Below are 23,038 nucleotides of genomic sequence, written 5' to 3' on the forward strand. Positions count from 1 at the left end.
GCTCCTATGGGGCAGGACCGATCCAGCGAGCCCCTGGGCACGCAGTCCGCCACCCGCCGCCGCCGCCGCGACCCTCGGGCCGGGCGGCCCCGGCAGCTTCACGCGGGGGCCGCGGACTCGGCTCGGCTGGCGGGCGCGCCGGCGCGGGGTCGCCGCGCGATCAGCGGCGCCCAGGCTGTCGCCGAGCCCGCTCCCGACAGAATAACGTGCTTGGTTTCCCCACCCACCCCTGGGAGGGGTTGCCGGGGCCGCGAGCGGCCTCCCAGTTTCCATCGCTCTCTCCTGGGGAGGATCCGCCGCCGGGAGGAAGGATTAGAATAAACCTGAACCGCAGCGCAGAAGTGGCTCCCGGGGAAGCCGGCGCGGCGGCCGCCGCCTCGTGTCCCCTCGGGGCGCAGCGCTCAGGGGTCGGCGGGCCGGAGCCCAGGCACGGCCCGCGGGCCGGGGGCAGCGGGGCCGAGCGAGCAGCCGCGCGAGGGGGCGGGCGCGCGGCCCACCGGGGGGCGGCCAGGCAGCCCCCTGCACCCCCCGGGGGCCCCGAGCCCCGGCACGCGGGCTGTACGCGAGCGAGGACCGCCGCCGCGGGCTGCGGGCGAGCCCCGTCCCTCTCGGCAGGGGATCGGGCTATGACAGCTGGGCGCCCCAAAGGGTTAACCTGGGTGTCCTCGGCAAAGTTGTCGCCGAGCCGGGAGCCCGCGTAGGGGCCGCGGCACCGAGGCTCGGGGGGCGGCCGGGCGGCCGGCGGCGGTCGTGGCTCGGCGGGGCCCGCGCGGCCGGGGGGCTGCTGGGGGTGTGCGCCCCCAGCCGGCTGCCCTCGTGGATGCCTCCCGGCGGCGGCGGGCCCATGAAAGACTGCGAGTACAGTCAGATCAGCACCCACAGCTCCTCCCCCATGGAGTCGCCCCACAAGAAGAAGAAAATCGCGGCCCGGAGGAAATGGGAGGTTTTCCCGGGAAGAAACAAGTTCTTCTGCAACGGGAGGATCATGATGGCCCGGCAGACGGGCGTCTTCTACCTGACCCTCGTCCTCATCCTGGTCACTAGCGGACTCTTCTTCGCCTTCGAGTAAGTGGCGGCGAAAGCTTCCCCGACGCCTGCACCCCCTCGATCCCTGACCCTCCCCTCGATACTTTCGTTTTCTAGAAGCCTTATCTGTTGTATATCGTTATATAATACAGACGGCCCCCCCCCACCTTTTTTTTTTTTCTTTTCTTTCAAAGGTCTGTTTGCTGGTCCGTCCCCAGAGATAATGCAGTTCTGAGTCGGACTCTAGGAGTGGAGGACAGGGCAGAGGGGGACACTTGGAAGGTGTACCCGCCTTGTTGAGTGGCACTTTGGCAGGTGGCTGATTCTTGGCGCTGGCCCGACTCCTAGAGTTTGGGGAATAGCAGCCCAGCCCAGATGTAGCCTTCTGTAGGAAGCGGGAAGGAGGTAGATCACAGAGGGGATCCACAGAGTTGCTCCTTTCCTATTCAAGAGCTGTAAGGGCATCATGTTAAGCTCGGCTTCCGAAATCTTCTACGCGTCTTTGCTGAATATCGAGAAATCTTGGTTGGCTGAGGTCTCAGAGTGTAGGCCACCCCATGTGGCCTGGAAGGATAATTTCATTTTTCATTCCCCTTTAGATGTTCACTCTTGGTCAACAGTTTCTGATTTACTATCAGGTGTCTAAACGCTTCACTGTTTTAAAAAAAGTTTCAATAAAAAAATGTTCCAAGCAAACACTTCTCCCACCCCTTCCTAATATTTGGAAACAGGTTAAAAAGGAGACTGTAGGCCTATTTTCAGGAAGAGTATGACACTGCTTGGTAACTTCTGACTCCAGAAACAATACTTGGGGACTTTAGAGCTTTAACTGGAAAAACAAAGTACATGCATGTCTTCTCTGTTTTCAGGAAAATCAGATCGGCTGGTAGCAGCTATCCTCCTGCCAACTAATGAGGGATCTTCTTACTGATTAATAGTATTAGATAAAGTAGTTTAACCACATTCCAGAATCAGTTTCAATTGCTCTTATTAGGTCCAACATTTGCAATGCAACTTCTTATGTAATTCTTGGTATCTGATGCTCAATGAAACTTGCAGCTACTACTCCCCACCACCATTAAAAAAAAAAGCAATATATTTATTGGGGGTTCTTTGCTTTTGCTGTATCCTGGTTATTATGGGGCATGATAACACTTCCTGCTTCTGTTGGGTAGGGTTCATTAAAACTTTCTGTGTGTATTTACTTTTGTCTCTGATAAGTATTAATAGGCCCTGATTTTGTGCCTGATGTTTGATATTCCAAATGCTGACTCAGTCAGAAATGGATGACAGTGTAATACTATTCATTTAAAGCCCTCTGACTCTGAGGGGAAGCATTTTGCATCTGAACATTGTGCCATGATGAACAATTTTAACAGGACTGAATTAGAACAGGTGAGGAGAGAGATCTCAGATATAAGCCCCCGCCTCCCCCAGCCTTTCTTTCAGACAGCCCCTCCATTTCTGACTATGCAAAATGCTCAGGTCTCTCCCAGAGGTTTTAACTTTGGTGCACCTTTGAGACTAGTTGGTGGAGTCTGTCGAGGGGACAGAGGGCTGGAGGGTCAGGGTGTGGAGAGGCTTTCGGAATGACCCGATAAATGCCCTGTTGTTGCTGCTTCTGTTCTCCTTGCCTTCACTCAGAGTCATCCTCTGGTCCTTACAGACCTGGGGAACTGGAGCGAGGGGCCAGAGTTTGCAGCACAGTCGTAACTGCGCACTGACCTGATGATTCCATGTGGCTGAACAGAAATGCCATTCTTCTAATGGCGGCTTTCATGACAGGGGGTCCCCTAGACAGTGTTCACTATGTTCCTAATGTTAACAAAGTTTTCAGTGGATCCATATTGCCATCTTTGCTCTTTTTAGCAAGGTTAAGAGTGGAGAAAATGGATTAACTTTGTGATTGCATTGCACAGCTTCAGCCACAAGTGTGTTACATGTAGAATCATGAATATTTCAGCTTCTCTAACACAAATCCCCACTGGATGGTTAGGGGTCCCCTCCAGTTATTACTCACCATCTTTTATTTTCTTCTTTTCAAACATTGCTTTTTACTAAACCATCATAAATTCATTTCTACTTTTTCATCTCTGTGTGTGTTTCTTCCAAGAGTTCCCCGAAGTCCTCACTAGCAGGTTGTTAGGGATTTTTTTTTTCTGCGTCAGTGTTAATGGATGGCTGTAGGAATAAACATGTGCTCTGGGATTTTGTTAGCTACTGTCGGCAGCTTCATTTTTAGATCGGCTCTACGTGTACATGTATCTGGTGTCCATGAGCGTCACTTCAATTAGGTGATTTCAGATTTCAAGGAAAGAAGGCTCATCGCAGCACGAAACCTCAGTTGCAAAAAATCATAGGGCCATTCAAACTATAGAATATTATGCTTTGGCAAGAATATTTGTCCCTATATTGCTTTTAAGTTCATTACCGTTGGTAATGCCAGAGTGAAATTAATTTGACTGAGTCTCAGAGAACCAATTAGTCACATGCTTGGGAAATGAAATGCCAGTAGACTAACAGAGATCAGGACAGAACGCCAGCTTTGTTTTGCTCATTGTCTGCCCTCCTTCTGCCATTCCTCCGGTATTTATTGAGCATATACTATGTGGTTGCCTGTTTTGGTTAATTTCATGTCTGGATAACTTTAATATAAGCAGAGTTCCATTTTTAAACATTAGACCCTGTGCTTCTCCATTCTGTCACACGAAGGCAAATACGAAATTTGAAAATAAGACATAATAACTTCTAAACTCAGTTTTAGACCTCCTTTTACTGGAACTCTTCACCCCACCTCTCCTTTCTGACCTTGAGCAGATGGACAGGGAAATGGACTTCCTGGGATGCAGCAATAGGTATTGATACTGTCTTCAACCCTGGAAGAAAGGCCGGGTAGAATAGTTATTCCCAACTTGATGATGAAGTGACAGAGGCTTGGAAAGCAACCACCTAACATCACACACTAATTAGTGGTGGGGCTTCAGGCAGCAAAGCCTGTGACCCTTCTGATGGTCTGAGCTGCTCCTCCTCCATGTGTAGAATAGTGGTCACAGGTGTGTGTGCGTTTTGGCAAGACAGATCCCAAGATTCTGCCCAGAAGTATGACCCTAGACACGTAATTTGACTCTTCTAAGCCTTAGTTTCCCAGTCTGTTAAATGGGATTAATAATATCGACCGTTAAATGTTATGAAGATTAAAAGAAGTATATTTAGTACAACATCTGATGTGTACCATCTACTCATTAGATGGTACCTATTATTAGAGAAGGGCTTCCCAGGTGATATTAGTGGTAAAGAACCCACCTGCCAATTCAAGAGATGTCTGTTTGATCCCTGGGGAAGATCCCCTGGAGGAAGACATGGCAATCTGCTCCAGTATTCTTGCCTGGAGAATCCCATGGACAGAGGATCCTGGTGGGCTACAGTCCATAGATTCAGAAAGAGTCTGACATGACTGAAGCAACTTAGCATGCATTATTAGAGCAATAGCCTCCCAGGGACACTGGTCCCCCTTTCTGAGAACCTGTGAAGGAGGGAGTATGGGGGTTATGAAGCAAGCATGACAGGGATAGCATATTAGGGCTGAAAAAACGTGGAACTGTGCAGCCAGCGGTTGAAACAGAGGAGCAGCTTTGCCCCCGCCCCTTTTATCCAGACCCTGAGCAAGAACAGGGGAAACCTCCAAGAAGCAGGGACTGGATTTCATTTCCATTTTCGGAGCTACCATCTCAGAATGGAGAAGACAGAAAGAAAGCAACTAGAAGTCCACCTAAAGCAGCTCTCCAGTCTTTGCCAATTAGGGTGGGGCTGTTTACCTTTGGGCATCTTTTATTCAACCTATAGAGGGCTGGTCCAAAGTGACAGCATTCCATGGGTGTTTAAGAGGGAAGGGAGGAGGCTGGTTGCAGTGCTATTGAGATGTCTCGCTACTCCTTGTACTTATTGAGGGCTGGCTCATCAGAGACTCTCTGCAGTGTCTTTAGACTCACACCCCAGAATAGTCATTTGAAAAGATCCGTCTGCTAAGTCACTTCAGTCGTGTCTGACTCTGTGCGACCCCATAGACGGCAGCCCACCAGGCTCCCCCGTCCCTGGGATTCTCCAGGCAAGAACACTGGAGCGGGTTGCCATTTCTTTCTCCAATGCATGAAAGTGAAAAGTGAAAGTGAAGTCGCTCAGTTGTGTCCGACTCTTTGAGACACCATGGACTGCAGCCCACCAGGCTCCTCCGTCCATGGGATTTTCCAGGAAAAAGTACTGGAGTGGGGTGCCATTGCCTTCTCCGGAAAAAATCAGTGAACATTATCAATTTCTTTCTCTCTGACATACACACACACAGAGCCCACTTTAGAGTTGAAAATTTGAGGGGAAAAAAAGCAAAAGTCTTTGGTCTTAAAGTATTGAACTTTCATAGTCTCTTGATCACCAGGGCAGAAAGAAGGAGATGAACTGGGGTGCACATGACGTTCTTGTTTCCAGGAGCACCCCTTGAGGCCGGGGGAGCGATGCTCAGATCTTGGAGTTGACCGTCCCCTGCTCCTATGCTGTTACCACAGACAGTTTGGAGATGTTACTAGAGCTGAAGCTGAGATTGCGGTACCGTTCTTAAATTTCTCCCCACTGAGAAGTCCATCGGTGATTCTTTTTAAAAAAGTCCTGTTTTCTTCTCTCTTGTCGTCCCCTTGCCTTCCTGCCCTTCATTACTTCCTCTTCCTCCTTCTCCTTTTTTTCTTTCCTTGGCTCCTCCCCTCTGAAATAACTGATAAATAATTGGTAGTCATTGGAACTGGAGTCCTGTTTGCCTTGAAGCTGGAACGAGAGACTGTCCCCCATAAACAAAAGTGTGATTTCCAGTAATAATGTCTCCCTCTTAGATTGGAAATCCTTTATTATCTAGTAGAGGGTACTGCCTTATAATACATAAAGATAACCCATTCATTTATGCGTGATTAACACATGGAGAAGGAAATGGCAACGCACTCCAGTACTGTTGCCTGGAGAATCCAATGGACGGGGGAGCCTGGCGGGCCATGGTCCATGGGGTCGCAGAGAGTCGGACACGACTGAAGTGACTGAGCCTGCAGGCAACACGTATAAATTCCCTGGGGATAGGGACTCTGTTTTGTTCACTCATATTCCCCCAGCATTTATAGTAGTACCTTGTGCATAGCAGCCTCTCAGTAAATATTTATCATTTAATGAAATAATGGTAAAACTGAAACACAATAAAAAACAACTTCTATGTGCTTTGCTTTTTCATTTTGTAAAGTTGGGAACTTTAATAAAATGTGGAATTAATAATATCTTATAGAACATTTGCCTTAGAAACATTGATTATAATGTAATTCAGAATCAAATATCATCCTTTTTCAAATGCATCAGTTGAAACAGAAGAAATCAAAGATTTTCTTGGTTACTTAGAAAACTAATGATAGAGCTGGGGTTGGGATGTTCTCTTCACCAACCAATATTTCTTTTCTTTTTTTTTGTATTTTTTAACTAAATGCTTTAAACAAACAAAGCACTCTGTGATATATATCAAGGTTACCCAACAACCACCAGCACCTAGAATAATTTTACGTTTTATACTGTCTTGACTTTGGATACTTGAATTTATATAATAGGATTCTTAAGAATTCTATCGACTACTTATATTTCACTGTTTGCTATTAGCTTAGTGGCATCACGTTATGCGAAAAGGACTCCTGTAGGTTCCTATAATAGGGTGATGATGGTCAGTTATTTAATGGACTGTATCTACGTGCATGTTTGCTTGCTCAGTTGTGTACGACTCTTGTGACCCCATGGACTGTAGCCCACCAGGCTCCTCTGTCCATGGGATTCTCCAGGCAAGAATGGTGGAGTGGGTCGTCATTTTCCTCCTTCAGATCTTCCCAACCCAGGGGTCAAACCCACGGCATCTCCTGTGTCCCCTGCATTGCAAGTGGCTCCTTTTCTCCGCTGAGCCATCAGGGAAGCCCGTAGCTACATAACCTGGAGATTTTTCTTTTGCAGTACAATGCTGCACATAATTTATTCAAAGCAGAGTTTTTATTTCTTAGCAGGAGAACTTAAATTAAGGGTTTCAAGGACATGTGCTCCTTGCTTTGTAGATGAGGTTGTCAGGAAAGGGAAAATGGTGGTGGTCAATAGATGCTTATGGTCTTCCCTGGTGGCTCAGTGGAAAAGAATCCACCTGCCGATGCAGGAGACACAGGAGGTTCGGGTTCGATCCCTGGGTCAGGAAGATCCCCTGGAGGAAGAAATGGCAACCCATTCCAGTATTCTTGCCTGGAAAATCCTATGGACAGAAGAGCCTCATGGGCTATATAGTTCATCGGGTTACAAAGAGTTGGACATGACTGGGCCCCAAATCAGTAGATGCTTTAATTAGATACACCCAGAAATTTGAATCTGATAAAGCGTCAGTTGGTTCAAGTAAGAGCTGCGGACCCTCTTAAGGCTTTTGTTTAGTTCTTCACTAAATATAAAAGTTGGTCTGAATTCAAACTAGTTTTTATAAACTGGATCATCTGTTTCTTCTGTTTACCCCCTATTTAAAAAATGTAGTATTAGATCGATACAGAAGATTTATGTAACACACATGCAAATTTGAAATAAAATATTATAAAGAGCACCCATGAAACTGTCACTCACTCAAGAACCACATTAATATCAGGGCTTCTGAGTATTACATCCTCTGGGTTTCAGCCCTGGGCCATCTTCCTGCCACTCCTTGAGGTCATCAGTACCTGAGCTAGTCATTATTAATACCTTGCCTTTTTACCCTCAAGCTTGTTGAATGTATGCATTCCCCAATAATACGTTGTTTCAGTTCAGTTCAGTTCAGTTCAGTTCAGTTGCTCAATCCTGTCCGACTCTTTGCAACCCCATGAATTATAGCACGCCAGGCCTCCCTGTCCATCACCAACTCCCGGAGTTCACTCAGACTCACGTCCATCGAGTTGGTAATGCCATCCAGCCATCTCATCCTCTGTCGTCCCCTTCTCCTCCTGCCCCCGATCCCTCCTAGCATCAGGGTCTTTTCCAATGAGTCAACTCTTCGCATGAGGTAGCCAAAGTACTGGAGTTTCAGCTTTAGCATCATTCCTTCCAAAGAACACCCAGGACTGATCTCCTTCAGAATGGACTGGTTGGATCTCCTTGCAGTCCAAGGGACTCTCAAGAGTCTTCTCCAACACCACAGTTCAAAAGCATCAATTCTTCGGCCCTCAGCTTTCTTCACAGTCCAACTCTCACATCCATACATGACTACTGGAAAAACCATAGCCTTGCCTAGACGGACCTTGGTTGGCAAAGTATTGTCTCTGCTTTTGAATATGCTTTCTAGGTTGGTCATAACTTTCCTTCCAAGGAGTAAGCGTCTTTTAATTTCATGGCTGCAGTCCCCATCTGCAGTGATTTTGGAGTCCCCCAAAATGAAGTCTGACACTGTTTCCACTGTTTCCCCATCTATTTCCCATGAAGTGATGGGACCGGATGCCATGATCTTGGTTTTCTGAATGTTGAGCTTTAAGCCAACGTTTTCACTCTCCTCTTTCACTTTCATCAAGAGGCTTTTGAGTTCCTCTTCACTTTCTGCCATAAGGGTGGTGTCATCTGCATATCTGAGGCTATTGGTATTTCTCCCAGCAATCTTGATTCCAGCTTGTGTGATGTACTCTGCATGGAAGTTAAATAAGCAGGGTGACAATATACAGCCTTGACATATTCCTTTTCCTACCTGGAACCAGCCTGTTGTTCCATGTCCAGTTCTGACTGTGGCTTCCTGGCCTGCGTTTAGTTTGGCTTATTTTTCTGTATAAAAATGTGAAGGGACTCCCCTGGTGGTCTGGTGGCTAAGGCGCCATGGTCCCAGTGCAGGGGGCTCAGGTTCAATCCCTGATCAGGGAACTAGAATCGCATGTTGCAACTTAGAGTTAGCATGCTACAACTAAAGATCCTGAATGCTGCAACTAAGACCTGGCACAGCCAAATAAATAAATATAAATATTTTTAAAATGTATATAAATAAAAATTTCTTATATATAAAAAAGTAATGAAAATCTTTTATTTAGAAAAGCTCTCCCTCCCTCCTCTCTCCTTCCCTTTTCTGACCTGTTGAAGAGTAAGTTTCAGATGTCATGCTCTTTATATCCATATTTTTCTGCATGTAGTTCTTACAAGAAAGGATATTCTGTTATACACACACAGTATTAGTATCCATTTCAGGAAATTTAACATGGATACGATAGTCCACATTCAAATTTTGCCTCTATCCTAGGACCAGTGGGTTAAAGTTTATCATCATGATATTTGTTTTCTATTTATCTGTTTTTTCCTCTTTTCTTCCTTCTTGCCTCCTTTTAGATGAATTGCCTATTTTTAGCATTCTAATTTATTTCCTTTAAAAAATGTGGGCTATATTTCCTTTTTTTTTTTTTTTTAGTAGTTGTTTGAGAAATTAGAATATGCATCTTTACTCTTTAATAGTCTGCTTCCAAATAGTAATGTTGAACTTCAAAACTAATATGAGAAACTTATAATATTATAGTCCCACTTCTTTCACCCTTTGACTCTTATTCTCATATAGTTTATATCTGTGTATGATACAAATCCAGTAATGTTATTATTTAAAAGTGGTCAGTAGTATTTAAAGGAAACATAAATGTAAATATGTATATATATATAAAATGAATATACTTTAAAACAAAACCTGTACACATATAAAATCTAAAAGACACATACACTTGTACATACATGAAAAAGCAATAATTTTAAATAGAATTTTGTATTTATTCTCATATATTTACCATTTATAGTACTCTTTATTTCTTTAATATGCATTATTTCTTTTGGGCCAAAGTACTTTTTAGCATTTCTTGTATGCAGGTCTGCTCGTGACAAGTTCTCTTAGTTTTTGTTTTGACAGTATTTGTTTCTGCCTTCACTTTTAAAGGATATTTTCACTGGATATAGTATTCTAGTTTGACAGTTTCTTTTTATCCTACCAGAACTTTGAAGATGTTGGCCCATTGTCTTCCGGCCTCTTTAATTTCTAAGATAAGTTAGTTCTTACATTTGCTTTTTCCCCCTGTATGTAATGGGTGATTTTTTTTTTCCCAGCTGACTTTCTTTTTTTTTTTCTTTCAACACTTGAATGAAGACATACTGAGGTGTAGTTTTTCTTATAGGGATCCTGCTTTAGATTTACTAAAGCTTCTTGGATCTGTAGATTGATATCTTGAAGTTTTGGTAACTTTCCATCCATTGTTTCTTCAAAAATCTTTTGTCCTATTCTCTCTCCTTGCCTGGAACTTCATTAATTTATGCATGATACCATATTATATAGTGTCAGTAATGCCTAACGTGGTGGCACAGCCCCAACCCCCTCTCCTCATCTTGCAGGCACGGTCCCGGGATGAAGGAATATAGTCCCATACATCTTGGATTTTTAAAATTGTTTTACTTTTTTTTTTTCTCTTTGTGTTTCAGTTTAAATAATTCCTGCTGGTCTGTCTTCAAGTTTACTGATCTTTTTCTCTGCTGTGTCCTGTCTTATGATGAGCCCTCTTTGATACCTTACTTTTTGTTCTGAGCATTCCTGTGTTTGAAAAACTAGTTTTTAAACACGAGTTAAGAAAAATAGTCTCCATTCTTCTGCTGAAAATTTCTGTTTGTGTCCATAATTTCTACTGGATCCTTTAACACATTCTTTTCTGGTAGTTATTTCAGAGTCCTTGCCTTACGATGGCAGTATATCATCTCTGGACCCACTTCTTTTGGCTGTTTCTTCTCTTGACTGGGGCTTACAGTTTCTACCTTCTTTGTGTTCCTCATAATTTTTGATTGCAAGCTAGATATTGTGTGTAAAAGAATTGCAGAGGCTTCAACTTATAAGGGCATGGACTTCTTTCAGGCCAGTAGTGTGTGGGCTGAGTCAATCTCATTTGTAATTGAAATGGGTGTGACCTTTGGTGAAGCTTTAGTTACATTCATTTAATCACTGACTTCAGATATTTTGAGGGAAGAATGAGAACTTTCCCTTTAGCAGGGACTGGGATCTGAATCCTGATAAAAACTCTTAATGCTCCACAGCTCAGCACCAGCTTACTGAGCCGTGGGAGATTTGTTTTTCAAGCGAAATGCCAGCTTTCTGGGATACTGGAGAGCTTTCGTTGCAGTCTTGTCCCTGCATCTATACCTAGGACATCTCTTTCTGCCCAGCTGTTTGCTCTCAGCTTTTGGATGGTTGCTACAGTGCCCTGAGTAAAGGCTTGAAGTGCCTGAGAGAAATTCTCATTTTTCTATGCTGTGATCCCTGCCCTATCCTTGGGAAAGGTCCCATAAGTGTCAGGGCAGGTCTTTCTTAAGTGTCCTGCCCCATCCCAAGCTTTTGGTGTATTCTTGCCTGTATTTGGTGACGATCCACAGGGAAGAGTTGGCTGGTGGTACAGATCTACTCTGTGGCTGAGTCTCCGTGGAATTCGAATCCATATAGCAGTACACATGTGGCCATTAGCCTGGTTAAAATTTTGCTAGTTTTTCCTTAAATCCTGTTTATGGTAGTTTCCTGTTCTCCCTGCCATTTTGGTAGGAATGAGAGCTACTCTTGGCCTTTTTTTTCTTTGGGGATGGGCTTGACACGTTTATACTTCTTTGCATCCTCAGCTCCCTGATATATTTTAAAAACTGTGCTTTTGTAGCTAATCTGGCTTACTCTCATTGACAGAGTGGGAGTGATTGCTCTTATAACTTTCAACTTGTGATTTTTTTTTTAACTTAATGTTGTGTTTCTCAGATTCATTTATGTTGTTGTACATCTATGTAATTAGTTTTTATTGCTTAAATATTTGGTTTATATACATACGCTCAATTTATTCATCATACTCTTTCTAATATTTCTTTGACTTCTCACTGGTTCTTGGCATTTACTTTCACTTTACAGAATATGCAAGACTGCCTCCGCATAGGCTTTGATTTCTTCTGAAGGGTGTCCTGGCACTGCCTGTGATATCTAGACCCAAATGCTTAGGTCTGGGTAACAGAGAGTTTAGCATGGGATGCATTCTGTTATGCTTCTGCATGATGATATTAATATATTTATAAAAGTAACATATCATGACTATCAACCATTGAAGTTGTATACAATTAAGGGCAAGGTTTAAAGAAATATACATCCTTACTATTCAACCTAAGTAGTGCAGTGGTGAAGAATCTGCCTGCCAATGCAGGAGACACAAAAGAGGTGGGTTCAATCCCTGGGCTGGGAAGATCCCCTAGTGTAGGAAATGGCTACCCAGTATTTTTGCCTGGAAAATTCCATGGACAGAAGAGCCTGGTGGGCTGCAGTCCATGGGGTTGCAAAGAGTCAGATACGATTGAGTCTACACGTATATGATGAGTGAGGTACTTTATCACAGATTTTATCTTCATCATCATAGTTTGATGCTAGTTTTTAATAGATTTTAAGAGAAAGCTTTAGCTTTTCCCCCCTCATTGACAACACTCTAGGTTTGGAAGCTCTTCCCTGATCTCATGCCTGACTTAGACACAGCCCCTCAGAGGACCTGTAGTTAAGATTCTGTTACTGACCTCTTCTCATGTAGCTGCTTTTCTTTGACAGTCCTGATAGAAGGATTTCTGACTTAACTTGCCAGCCCTCCCTGCTATTATAGACTCTTTGGTCTCCCTGCTCTACTTGAGAGAGAAAAATCTCTTCCCCTTTCGTGATCGGCCCAGAATGAGGGGAAACGTGACAGCTCTGTGTGTGTGTGTGTGTGTGTGTGTGTGTGTGTGTGTCCGTGTGTGTGTGTGTCCGTGTGTGTCTGTGTCTCCTCTTCTCTGGACTCCATTTCTCCAGTCGCTAGAGGTTGTCCTATGCTTCATTTAGGCTTGTTTTGATCCCTTCCTCCTTGACCCTTCCTCTGAGAGCTGTCCTGCCATTTGAATGGACTTCCCCACGGCCCCTAGAGAGTTTGGAAGTAGACTTGCTTTCAAGGGAGACTGTTTTATTTTAGAACATTTTAAACACATTTGAACAGAACCAACTATTAAGAAATGTGAATTTCCATACATCTTCAAACTGGCCTTTCAGAACTTCCGACTTCAGAGGCCAACTGCCTGGTCTTTCTTCTGAGAACCACCAGATGGTGACCAGGCTGGGCAGGGTGGCTGATAGAGGAGGGTGTAGCCAACGGTCTCAGGGGCTGGATGTGGTCTGCCTGGAGATAGTCTTATCAGTGGGGGAGTGGCTGGCTGTCCCACTCATTTGGGAAAGAGCTTAAGCTTTAGAGTCTGCTCTCTTTTGGTAGCTTTCAGGTGCTTCTGATGAAAACAGAGGAATAGCTTATTTTAACACAAAACACTGGAGTCTGTGAGAGGCGTTAGTCCCACTTACTGTGATGGAAAATTACTGCGTCTCCTTGTACAGATAGTAGAAAGAGGTTGGGTCCCCAACAGTGTGTGTTCCTGGCTGCTTCCTTGACAAAATCCAGCGTCCTTCCTCCCCGTGCTCCCCTCCCCTGGCCCGGTCAGTTTTTCTTTTTCCTTTTCTCTCAGTGGTATAAGAGCATGTGACTATATTTTTTTCCTCTCTCTTTTTTTTTTTTTTTTTTTAACTTTTTAAATTTACTTTGGCTGGGCTGGGTCTGCGGGCTGCGTAAATTTACTTTGGCTGGGCTGGGTCTGCGGGCTGCGTGGGCTTTTCTCTAACTGAGGGGCGTGGGCTTCATCGCAGAGGTTCTCTTATTGTGAAGCACAGGCGTGTCTAGGGCGTGCAGGCTTCAGTAGTTGCTGCTGTGGGCTCAGCAGTTGCAGCTCCTGGACTCTGGAGCACAACCTCAATAGTTATGGCAAGAGGGCTCAGTTGGCACGTGGCATCCTCCCGGATCAGGGATTGAATCTGTGTCTCCCGCATTGGCAGGTGGATTCTTTACCACTGAGCCACCAGGGAAGCCCAGTGATCTGATCGTTCAGGTTATATAATCAATGCCACTTATTGTCTTGAATGGTACTGTTTTGGGGGTTTTAATGCCATGAATTTCCCATCCATCCCTTCTTGATGGCAGATAAGGGCATACTTGAACATATAAGCCAAAGTGAGGTTAAATTCTGCAACTCTATATAGTCTGTCTTTCTACCCAGGGAGAAGAATTTTGTACTCAGGTTATCTCACACCTATCAACTTGATATAAATTTCTCTGCTCCTTTTTAAGATAGTGAGCCATGCAAATTAAACTCCAGAATGGTCCCCACACACACATTCAAATGATGATTTCTACTCTGTTTAGGAGAGCTGCTGAGTTCACGTTTATGCACCTATTCCATTAGCTTTAAGCATATTTTGCACAGAATATTTCAAAAGGTATGCTCTTTTCTTTTAAAAAATAAATAGATACTGAAAGATAACTGTCACGAAATTATTATTTAGTCAGGATTAACACTGAATAACATTGTATAAAAAGAACCTCTTCTTTGGCTCAAAATAAAAAAATGGTAAAAACTATTACTTAGAATTATTAATTATGCCTTTATGGAAGTAGGAAGCTATTACCATTATATATATTTACATATGTATATTTTAAAATGTGGGCCATTTTTAAAGTTTTTATTGAATTTGTCACAATATTGCTTCTGTGGTTTATATCCTGGTATTTTGACTTTGAGGCGTGTAGGACCTTACCTCCTCCACCAAGGGACTGAACACACACCCCCTGCATTCCGTTTTCATTTAGAAGTTGAAGTGACAGCCAAACAGAGTCCCACTCATTTATAACTAAACTCTTCCGCCTCTTGGCTATGGATAGTTAGGATTGATGGCTCGGGCTAATGTCGTCTCCTAGAACATGAGAATAGTATTCTTCTTTCTAAAGAAGGTGTGAAGTTGTTGATTTCAGACTGTGGTATGGGTTTGTTCCTGTCACCCAGTGTTGACCCTAGTTATTTTCAAGAAAAATACGAAACGTTCCTGAGCCGGAGCCCGAATCAGCACATGAGGGGAGAGCTGCAGTGTGGAAACAAGCGAAGACGCCTTTTCCTTTCTCCTGAGTCTCTCTTTCTCCTAAATGAGTTTTCTCTTGCTATCTGTCGCAGCAAAGCACCACACACTCAGTGGCTTAAAATGACCCAGATTTATTATCCAACAATTTTGTAGGTTAGAAGTCCAACACGGGCCCCCTGGACTGAAGTCTAAGTGTCCGCAGGGCATTCTCTTCTGGAAGTCCTCGGGTGGTGTCCACACTGGCGCCTTTTCCGGCTTCTGGAGCTAATGTGCAAGCCCCTCTCTGCCTATAGAGCCATCAGTGTTCCCTCTCTGGCTGCTTTCTTTCTGTAATCACACCTCCCTCTGACCACAGCCAGGAAAGGCCCTCCACTTTTAGGAGGAGACTTCCCTGGTGGTCCAGTGGCTGAGTCTGTGCACTCCGAGTGCAGGAGACCTGGCTTTGATCCCTGGTCTGGTAACTAGATCTCACATGCTGCAACTAAAAGATCCGCCATGCCACAATAAAGATCTGATACAGCCAATTAATTAATTAATAATAAAAAGAAGAACTCATGTGATTAGATTGGGCCCACACCCAGTATAATGCCCCAACTCAAAGCCTTTAATCACAGTAGCAGTCCCTTCGGTGATGTTAGGTAACACATTCACAAGTACCAAGGTTAGGACGTGGAGGTCTTTGGGTGGCTGTTATTCTGTCTGCTACACCCCCAGCCCTTATCATTTCCATATTAAACTGGACTTGAAATGCTGAAGACTTTTATACACCCTCAAAGAAGGGCTTGTTAATTAGACATCATAAAATGGGTAGACCCCTTATTTGCAGAATTCCAAGGTATTCCAAATGAGATGAGGCAGAGTATCTCAGGGATGGACTGAACTTGACTCACCTGGTTAACGTCACAGGTAGGGTCCCGGGGGAAGCCGATGCTAAGACAGATTTGCCTGTAGAGCACTTAGCAGGGAGCACTCTTGGATCAGCACCTGTAAGGGGGCAAAGGGAGCCGCACCGGGTAGACAAAGTCTGTCTGTGGCCCATCTTTCTGGCCGAGGGAACAGGCTTTTATACCCCTGCATTGAAGGCCGGAGAAGGGGACGGCAGAGGATGAGATGGTGGGATGGCATCACCGACTCAATGGACATGAGTTTGAGCAAACTCTGGGAGATAGTGAAGGACAGGGAAGCCTGGCCTGCTGCAGTCCATGGGGTCTCAAAGAGCTGGACACGACTGAGTGACTGAACAACAACAATTAACCAGTGTTAGATGTTGACTGCCCCAGGAAGGGGACATGACCTCCAGTGGCTTCCTGAGATAGACTCTCTTGAAGCTGGCAGATGCCAACATCCTCAGCAGCTGGGGGCATGGGTACTTCTGTCCTGAAAGAATAGGTGGTGGGGTGGGACCGGGAGGGGAGGACGATTATCTGTCGGCCTGATGACAGCATGCACTACAGTTAGGCACAACTGAGTCCTGCAGATAGCTCAGCTGCCTGGAGAGATGACCCAGGCTTTGTGGACAAACCAGCCGCAGGGAGAAAGAGGGAATCCAGCCTAACAGGTGGAGAAGACAATGGCAACCCACTCCAGTACTCTTGCCTGGAAAATCCCATGGACAGAGGAACCTGGTAGGTTGCAGTCCATGGGGTCGCTAAGAGTTGGAGACGACTGAGCGACTTCACTTTCACTTTTCACTTTCATGCATTGGAGAAGGAAATGGCAACCCACTCCAGTGTTCTTGCCTGGAGAATCCCAGGGACGGGGATCCTAGTGGGCTGCTATCTATGGAGTTGCACAGAGTCAGACACGATTGAAGTGACTTAGCAGGAACAGCAGCCCAACAGGCAGAAGGCAGGCTCAGGGTGGCCCAGAGATTCAATCTTGTTTGGAGACAGAGAGGTGTGTCAGGGGAGGGCAGGGTCTCAGGCTCAAGGCTGAGGTTAAGAAGTTTGGTGCCTGGGGGGCTGGGTGGGGCTCTAAGTGCCAGGAGAGGCTCTTGTTCTTGAGGATTCGAGAATAGAGAACCCGACAAGACCAAGGTGGGGATGTGTTTCTAGGACTGGACACTGTGTCAGAGTAGAGTCGCAGCCTCTTGGCAGAGGGGAGAGCCCCCAAAGGCGGGGCTTCTGCTCTGACCCCTCTGGGTTTGCGTCTAAGGGCCAGCCTGGGTTTGGGGGTAGAAAAGAACAATGATGCTGGAAAGCAGGCTGAACTTACAACTCAATTTCTTTCTCAGTGCATTAAAGACCTGTCTCCCCCAAAGAAGATTTTTAAATATTCCATTGTTTTCCTCCCCTCAGTCTACCTAAGACAGGATAATGGGGGTAATTAGTGATGCTCTAGAAAAAGACTGGGAAGAAGTACTGTCTGTTCTGAGTCAGGAAGACTGTGGAATTATTTTATAGGAACACAGTACATTGTATCCAGTGAAACTATTTCTTCTTTAGAACAAATATCGCCATTCTTATTTATTTTCCATTTTTTTTCTATTTGTTTAGAGAAAGGCATTTTGTAGTTAGAGTGATTCCATTGTCAATACGGCCGCTGTTTGCATCTCCGTGGACCAGCACAAGGGAAGAGAGGCAAAGCTTTGCCTGTGTATCTGTGTGATTAACATAAGTGCAGGTTTGACAAATAGCCTGCTCACTTTCTCAGTATCCACAGGTTAATTCAGGCTCCAGAGAAAAAAATGGCTTTACTTGAAGTGTCTGGTCTAATACACTGATCAGCATAACGACACTTAAGGAACCTGTGTGATTTTCTGGAGAGAGCCTCACCCTGGAGAGTGGTGGGGCGGAGCCTCCCTGGGCTCCCCAGCTCCTTGTCTTCTGTTCTGCTGACCCCCGCCGTGCGCCCACCCACCTCGGTGGTGGGGGTGGGGGCCTGAATGTTCCCTCTGCACCCAACATTCCAAAACTGTGGCTTTTTCAGACTTTAGGAGGGTGACCTACACCCAGCACTCCATCCCTGAGATCCAGGACACAGTCCCAAGAAGAGATGAAAATTGTACAAAGCTGCCCTTCTCTAACCATGAGCAGGGAGCCTTATTCTATTCTGCCCTATTGTTTTATTCTAGGATATTTCACTTAAAAATGCCTCTTGACCCACTGAATAGATTTCATGACCCAGAGCCTAGCACCCTCCTCATGCTGTCCCCAGGCCTCCTGTCTTCACCAACCCTGCTGTGCTCTACGTTTGACCTCCTCCCACTTGCAACCTTGCCTGGGTGAGGCTACCCGCAACCCATCTTTCCTGCTCTTACTCCTGGCCACATGCCTCCCCAGGCCTTCCCGATGCCCCGGATGGTGATTCTTCCCACATGTCTGGCAGGCAAGGTGCTCCCTTCCTCTCCGAGGGCCATGAGTGGGATGAGCACTCAGCCTGGCCCGATGGCAGTCCCTCTGTTCCCGTGCCTCTGGACTGCTGGGAGGCACAGGCAGGCACCAAGTCAGTGCCTCCAGAGCTGCATGAAAGCAATAATGCCCTTGGGTGGACAGGCCAGCTGAAACCTGCCTTTCCAAGGTTCTGACATCTGTTTCCAGGTTCCCATCCAGGCGTGGAGTGTTGGCGTCAACCACCTTCATTATTGATGTGTCAGACGCTGAAGCCTTTCTGCAAGAGGCATTGCAGGAACACCAATGACCCAGCATTTAGACGTAGAGGTCAAAGACAGAAACGCTGGTGTTTCAAGTAATGGACTTCTAAAAACTATTTTTAGAAGCACAGAAATATGTAAACACAAGTACTTTTCAAAATAATGCTTTTCCCATGATTCATGTTGACTCTGGTCAATCTCTTGGCAAACCGTATTCTAGAATTTTACTCGCTGCATCTGGGAATCCTTTTCTTTTACTTCTGATTTTGTAATAGTAGAACTGTTTTTTTGGTTGTTTTTTTTTAAACTCTCCCCATTTTGCAGATGAGAAAACTAAGGCCTGGGAGACTAGATGACTCATTCAAGGTAACACAGAGGCCTAACAGCAGAGGCAGGGTGAGAATATATGTCTTCTGATTGCCAACCTAGGCCTCCCCTGCCCATCATCCCTTCTTGAGGTAAGGGAGGTAGTGAGAGGAAGTGTGATTTTTCTTCATCCTTGTAACTGTCAACAGATCTTGTCTTCAAGGTGAAATCCTTTTGAAAATTAAAAAAACCATTTTTTAAAAATGTGGACCATTTTTTAAAAGTCTTTATTTAATTTATTACAATATTGCTTCTGTTTTATGTTTTGGTGTTTTTGGCCATGAGGCATGTTGGAATCTTAGCTCCCTGACTGGGGTGTGAACCCACACTCCCTGCACTGGAAGGTGAAGTCTTAACCACTGGATCGCCAGTGAAGTCCTGAAAATTTCTTGCTTTAAGCTTGTATTTTTTCACTGGGAAAAATGATGAGTGAGCCGCTATTTCATCCCTCATTCTCAGACCGGTACATAGTATTGCGTTCTGAACTGTATCTGTTGCATTTCACAATAAAAAATTACGTTTATCTTCACCTGAGTTCATAGAGTTGGCTTTATTTTAGAGCACCTGCTTTCATTAAAGTCTAAGCACATGCAAGAAAATGCAAATACAGTTCCTAATAAGCACTCTTGGATGGGAGATGGGTTTTTAACAAAAATTTCTTTGTCTTGTCCCTTCTAGCAAATACCATTTTGCTATTTCACCATCTATGATGAAAGTAAATAATCTTCTAGGTAATGAACCAAAGACTACATTTTGTGAAACTTGTGGTCATTTAGTTGGATTAGAATGAAATAGTCATTGGTGTTCCTTTATTTTTTTCTTCCATTAAAAAAATTTTTTTTTATTTTTACTTTATTTTGCTTTACAATACTGTATTGGATTTGCCATACATTGACATGAATCACTCACGGGTGTACATGAGTTCCCAATCCTGAACCCCCCTCCCCCCTCCCACCCCATATCATCTCTCTGGATCATCCCTGCCTTACCAGCCTGTGAAGGAAATGGCAACCCACTCCAGTATTCTTGCCTGGAGAATCCCAGGGACAGAGGAGCCTGGTGGCCTGACGTCTATGGGGTCGCACAGAGTCAGACACGACTGAAGCGACTTAGCAGCAGCAGCCTATGAAGGGGCCTTCCCACATGGCACTAGTGGTAAAGAACCCGCCTGCCAGTGCAGGAGACTCAGGAAACGTGGGTTCGATCCCTGGGTCAGGAAGATCCCCTGGAGGAGGGCATGGCAGCCAGTATTCTTGCCTGGAGAATCCCCATGGACAGAGGAGCCTGGCGGGCTACACTCTCCAGGGTGTCAAAGAGTCAGACACGACTAAAGCCACGTGGCGCCCATGCAGCCTGTGAAGAAGTCTGTTTCTTTCTTCCCTGACCAATGGACTCAAGGCTCCCAGGACCCAAAACTCCTGCACTATTGTTCCCTTAAGCATTCCAAAGGGCTGGCCTGAGAACCCTGCCTTCGTTTATCACGTTATTTCTCTGAGAACGCATTCCCACTTTCAAACTCCCGACGTAGGAATTAGCTTTGGGTGCTGCCTATTCACCAGAAAAGAAAGCTCTTTTCTCAGGAGCTGATTAGCTAAGCAGAGCTCATTAGCTTAGCTTAGTTTAGCAAGTATGATCTCATTAGCTAACGTGATATCATAACACACATGCTCACTGTGGGTCGAGGAGAAGGCGAGGCGGCCAAGGGAGGCAGCTCCCCTGCTGCGAGGCTGCAGGCCCCGGGGCTCCTGCTAGACCAGTGGCAACCTGCGCCCAGACGGGTGCCCGGTGCAGGGCGGGGGCACTGCCCAGGCACACAGCCCGAGACTGGTACCCAGCGTGGCATGGGGACACTGCCTGTCAGTGCCAGGTGCCTATGAAGGGCTTTCGTGCTTTATCTTGCTTGATCCTCACACGACCTGGACGCTAGCTGCTGTTACCAGTCCTGTTTTACAGATGAGAAAACAGATTCAGTCACCGGTCATTGGAACCTGTTGTCCATAAAACAGCATTTGCTAAAAGTGGCAGATGGCTGTTTTGGGCCGAGGTATAGGGCTGGGGAGTTTGTGTCCTGATCTGCTTTAGTCTAGCGATGATTCAATATTCTTTGCTTTCTGAAGACATCCTGCTACTGACAGACGCAGACTATGAGTAGATGCTTTGAGCTGCTTTATGGAGGGTCTCTTTCTGCATTTCTCTCCAAAGTGCAGCTGTTTGGGACTTTCCTGGTGGTTCAGTGGTTAAGACTCTGCACTGTCACCACAGGGGGATGAGGGTTCAGTCCCTGGTGGTGGAACTGAGATCCCACAGGTGCTGCCAAAAGATTAAAAAAAAAAGAAGGCACAGCTGTCTGAAACCTCAGTTTTTTCTTCTAAACATGATATAGTAATAGCCTCTGGCAGTGACCGGCGGAGAAAACATTTCTGGAGCTTTTAAGCACTGTGCTTAACTCACTGCCCCAGATGACTTGTTTTAAAATAAACTTTTAATTTTAGTGTGCTTTTAGACTTACAGAAAAATTGTGAAAATAGGTAACTTTTTAATTTGCTTGTTCATATTTCGCCTCTTCCTCGTATGCTCTTTAGCCATTGATAGATTTTTCTCCTTGGGTGTTAAGAGCTCATGAGTAAATTCTTTATGCACTACTGGCATTTCAGGAAAAAAGATATACACAAGTACATTAGAAACAGTGGGTGAAAAAAACAATTCTCCCAAGTCAGCCCATGCCGTACATTCTTCCCCGCATGCCTTCAGAGGTGGTGGAGTTCAACTTTGGTGTGTGAAGAGCAGCAAAGCTTTCTCTCCTCTGTTTCATTTATTTTCCTGGTTAATTAAAAAAATATATTCCAAGTAGCTCAGGAACATTTTATCTCAAGGTCTGACTCCAGAAATGTGAAACAAGGAGAGACACCCATCTGGGAACATTTTTGTATCTCCAAGATCCTGTGTAACACCTAAGTAGGTTCAAAAAAGGTTTTTAATGTTCTTTCCAAATCTGGGGTGTGGAAATTTGACCAATAAACCTGACCAAGTGTATGTATGATGATTTAAGAAGTATGTTGTGTTTTTAATAACTCCACTACATATTTGCATAAGGAACTGAATTTGGAGCAACGATTTACTCAAATAGAATTTTTTTTTTTATCATGGCAGCCTATCAATGGTTTCACTTTACAAGTGAGGCTGTCGTTCAGTGTTTATAGACATAATGATTGATCTGAAAAAATAAAGCATTGTTAAAAGAAATTTTGTCATGATTTTGTAATAATTCAGTGTGGGGTATCAACTGAGAATTCTGGGTAATTATTCCCCAGCCCACCCGCTGTGACCTCAGTCTTTTTCTCTTTGTTCCCTTTTCTATTTGGAACATGCCACCCTTGGCATCATTTGTTGAATTAAGTCTTGTCCTTTTGAGGGAACCCTCTTTTAGATATTAATTCCCAGGGGGAGGTAATAGTTAAGTTTGTATTACACCACCTCCAGAGTGTGTGTTCACGTGTCATTTTCTTACCAGGCCTGGGCTCTGAATAGGAAGCTACTTTGGGGGATGGTGAGGGATGGTGTCATTTGACTCAGGAGGGAGGGGCCCTGAGAAGCACAAAGGAAGAGGAAGTAGCTTGAAAGGATTCCAGCCAGAGTCACAGGGTCCCGTGTGTCTGTTTGGCTTTTCCTGACCCTGTGATGGGTTCACAGGTTTTGCTGTAAATGGGGTCATGATGATTATGTTGAGTTTATGATGTTGATAGACCAGGACATTGAATTGATATGCCTTTGGTTGAGTATGATTTCAGAACAGTTTAGCTCCAGAAATTGGATGGAATTTGGCTTGTTGAGTTAGTAGAGGGTGTAGTCCTAGACTCAGGAGGAGTATCTGTTTAAGCCAGAGGTTTCCCAAACAGCATCTTGATCGCTCCGTCACTTACATGGTACCTTTGTGTAAACTGGAGAAAGTCATTCCTTCAAGGTGATTTGTTTCCAGCTGTCAGAAAATTATCACTATGTAAATATTTGTTATTAAAACAAAGACATGTCTATGCTGGAAAATTATGAAAATA

The 23,038-nt window shown here is 44.9% G+C and overlaps 1 protein-coding gene across 1 annotated transcript in view; it reads left to right on the forward strand.

Moving 5' to 3' along the window:
* Positions 1-820: 820 nt before the first annotated feature.
* ZDHHC14 (zinc finger DHHC-type palmitoyltransferase 14) overlaps positions 821-23,038 on the forward strand; it is a 288,112-nt gene continuing 265,894 nt past the window's right edge. Inside the window, exon 1 of the mRNA XM_052645783.1 lies at positions 821-1,065. Within this exon, the coding sequence (XP_052501743.1) occupies positions 821-1,065 (245 nt within the window). The remainder of the gene's footprint in view (positions 1,066-23,038) is intronic.

The sequence above is a fragment of the Budorcas taxicolor genome, chromosome 9 (genome assembly GCF_023091745.1).
Source record: "Budorcas taxicolor isolate Tak-1 chromosome 9, Takin1.1, whole genome shotgun sequence".
Taxonomy (NCBI): Eukaryota; Metazoa; Chordata; class Mammalia; order Artiodactyla; family Bovidae; genus Budorcas; species Budorcas taxicolor.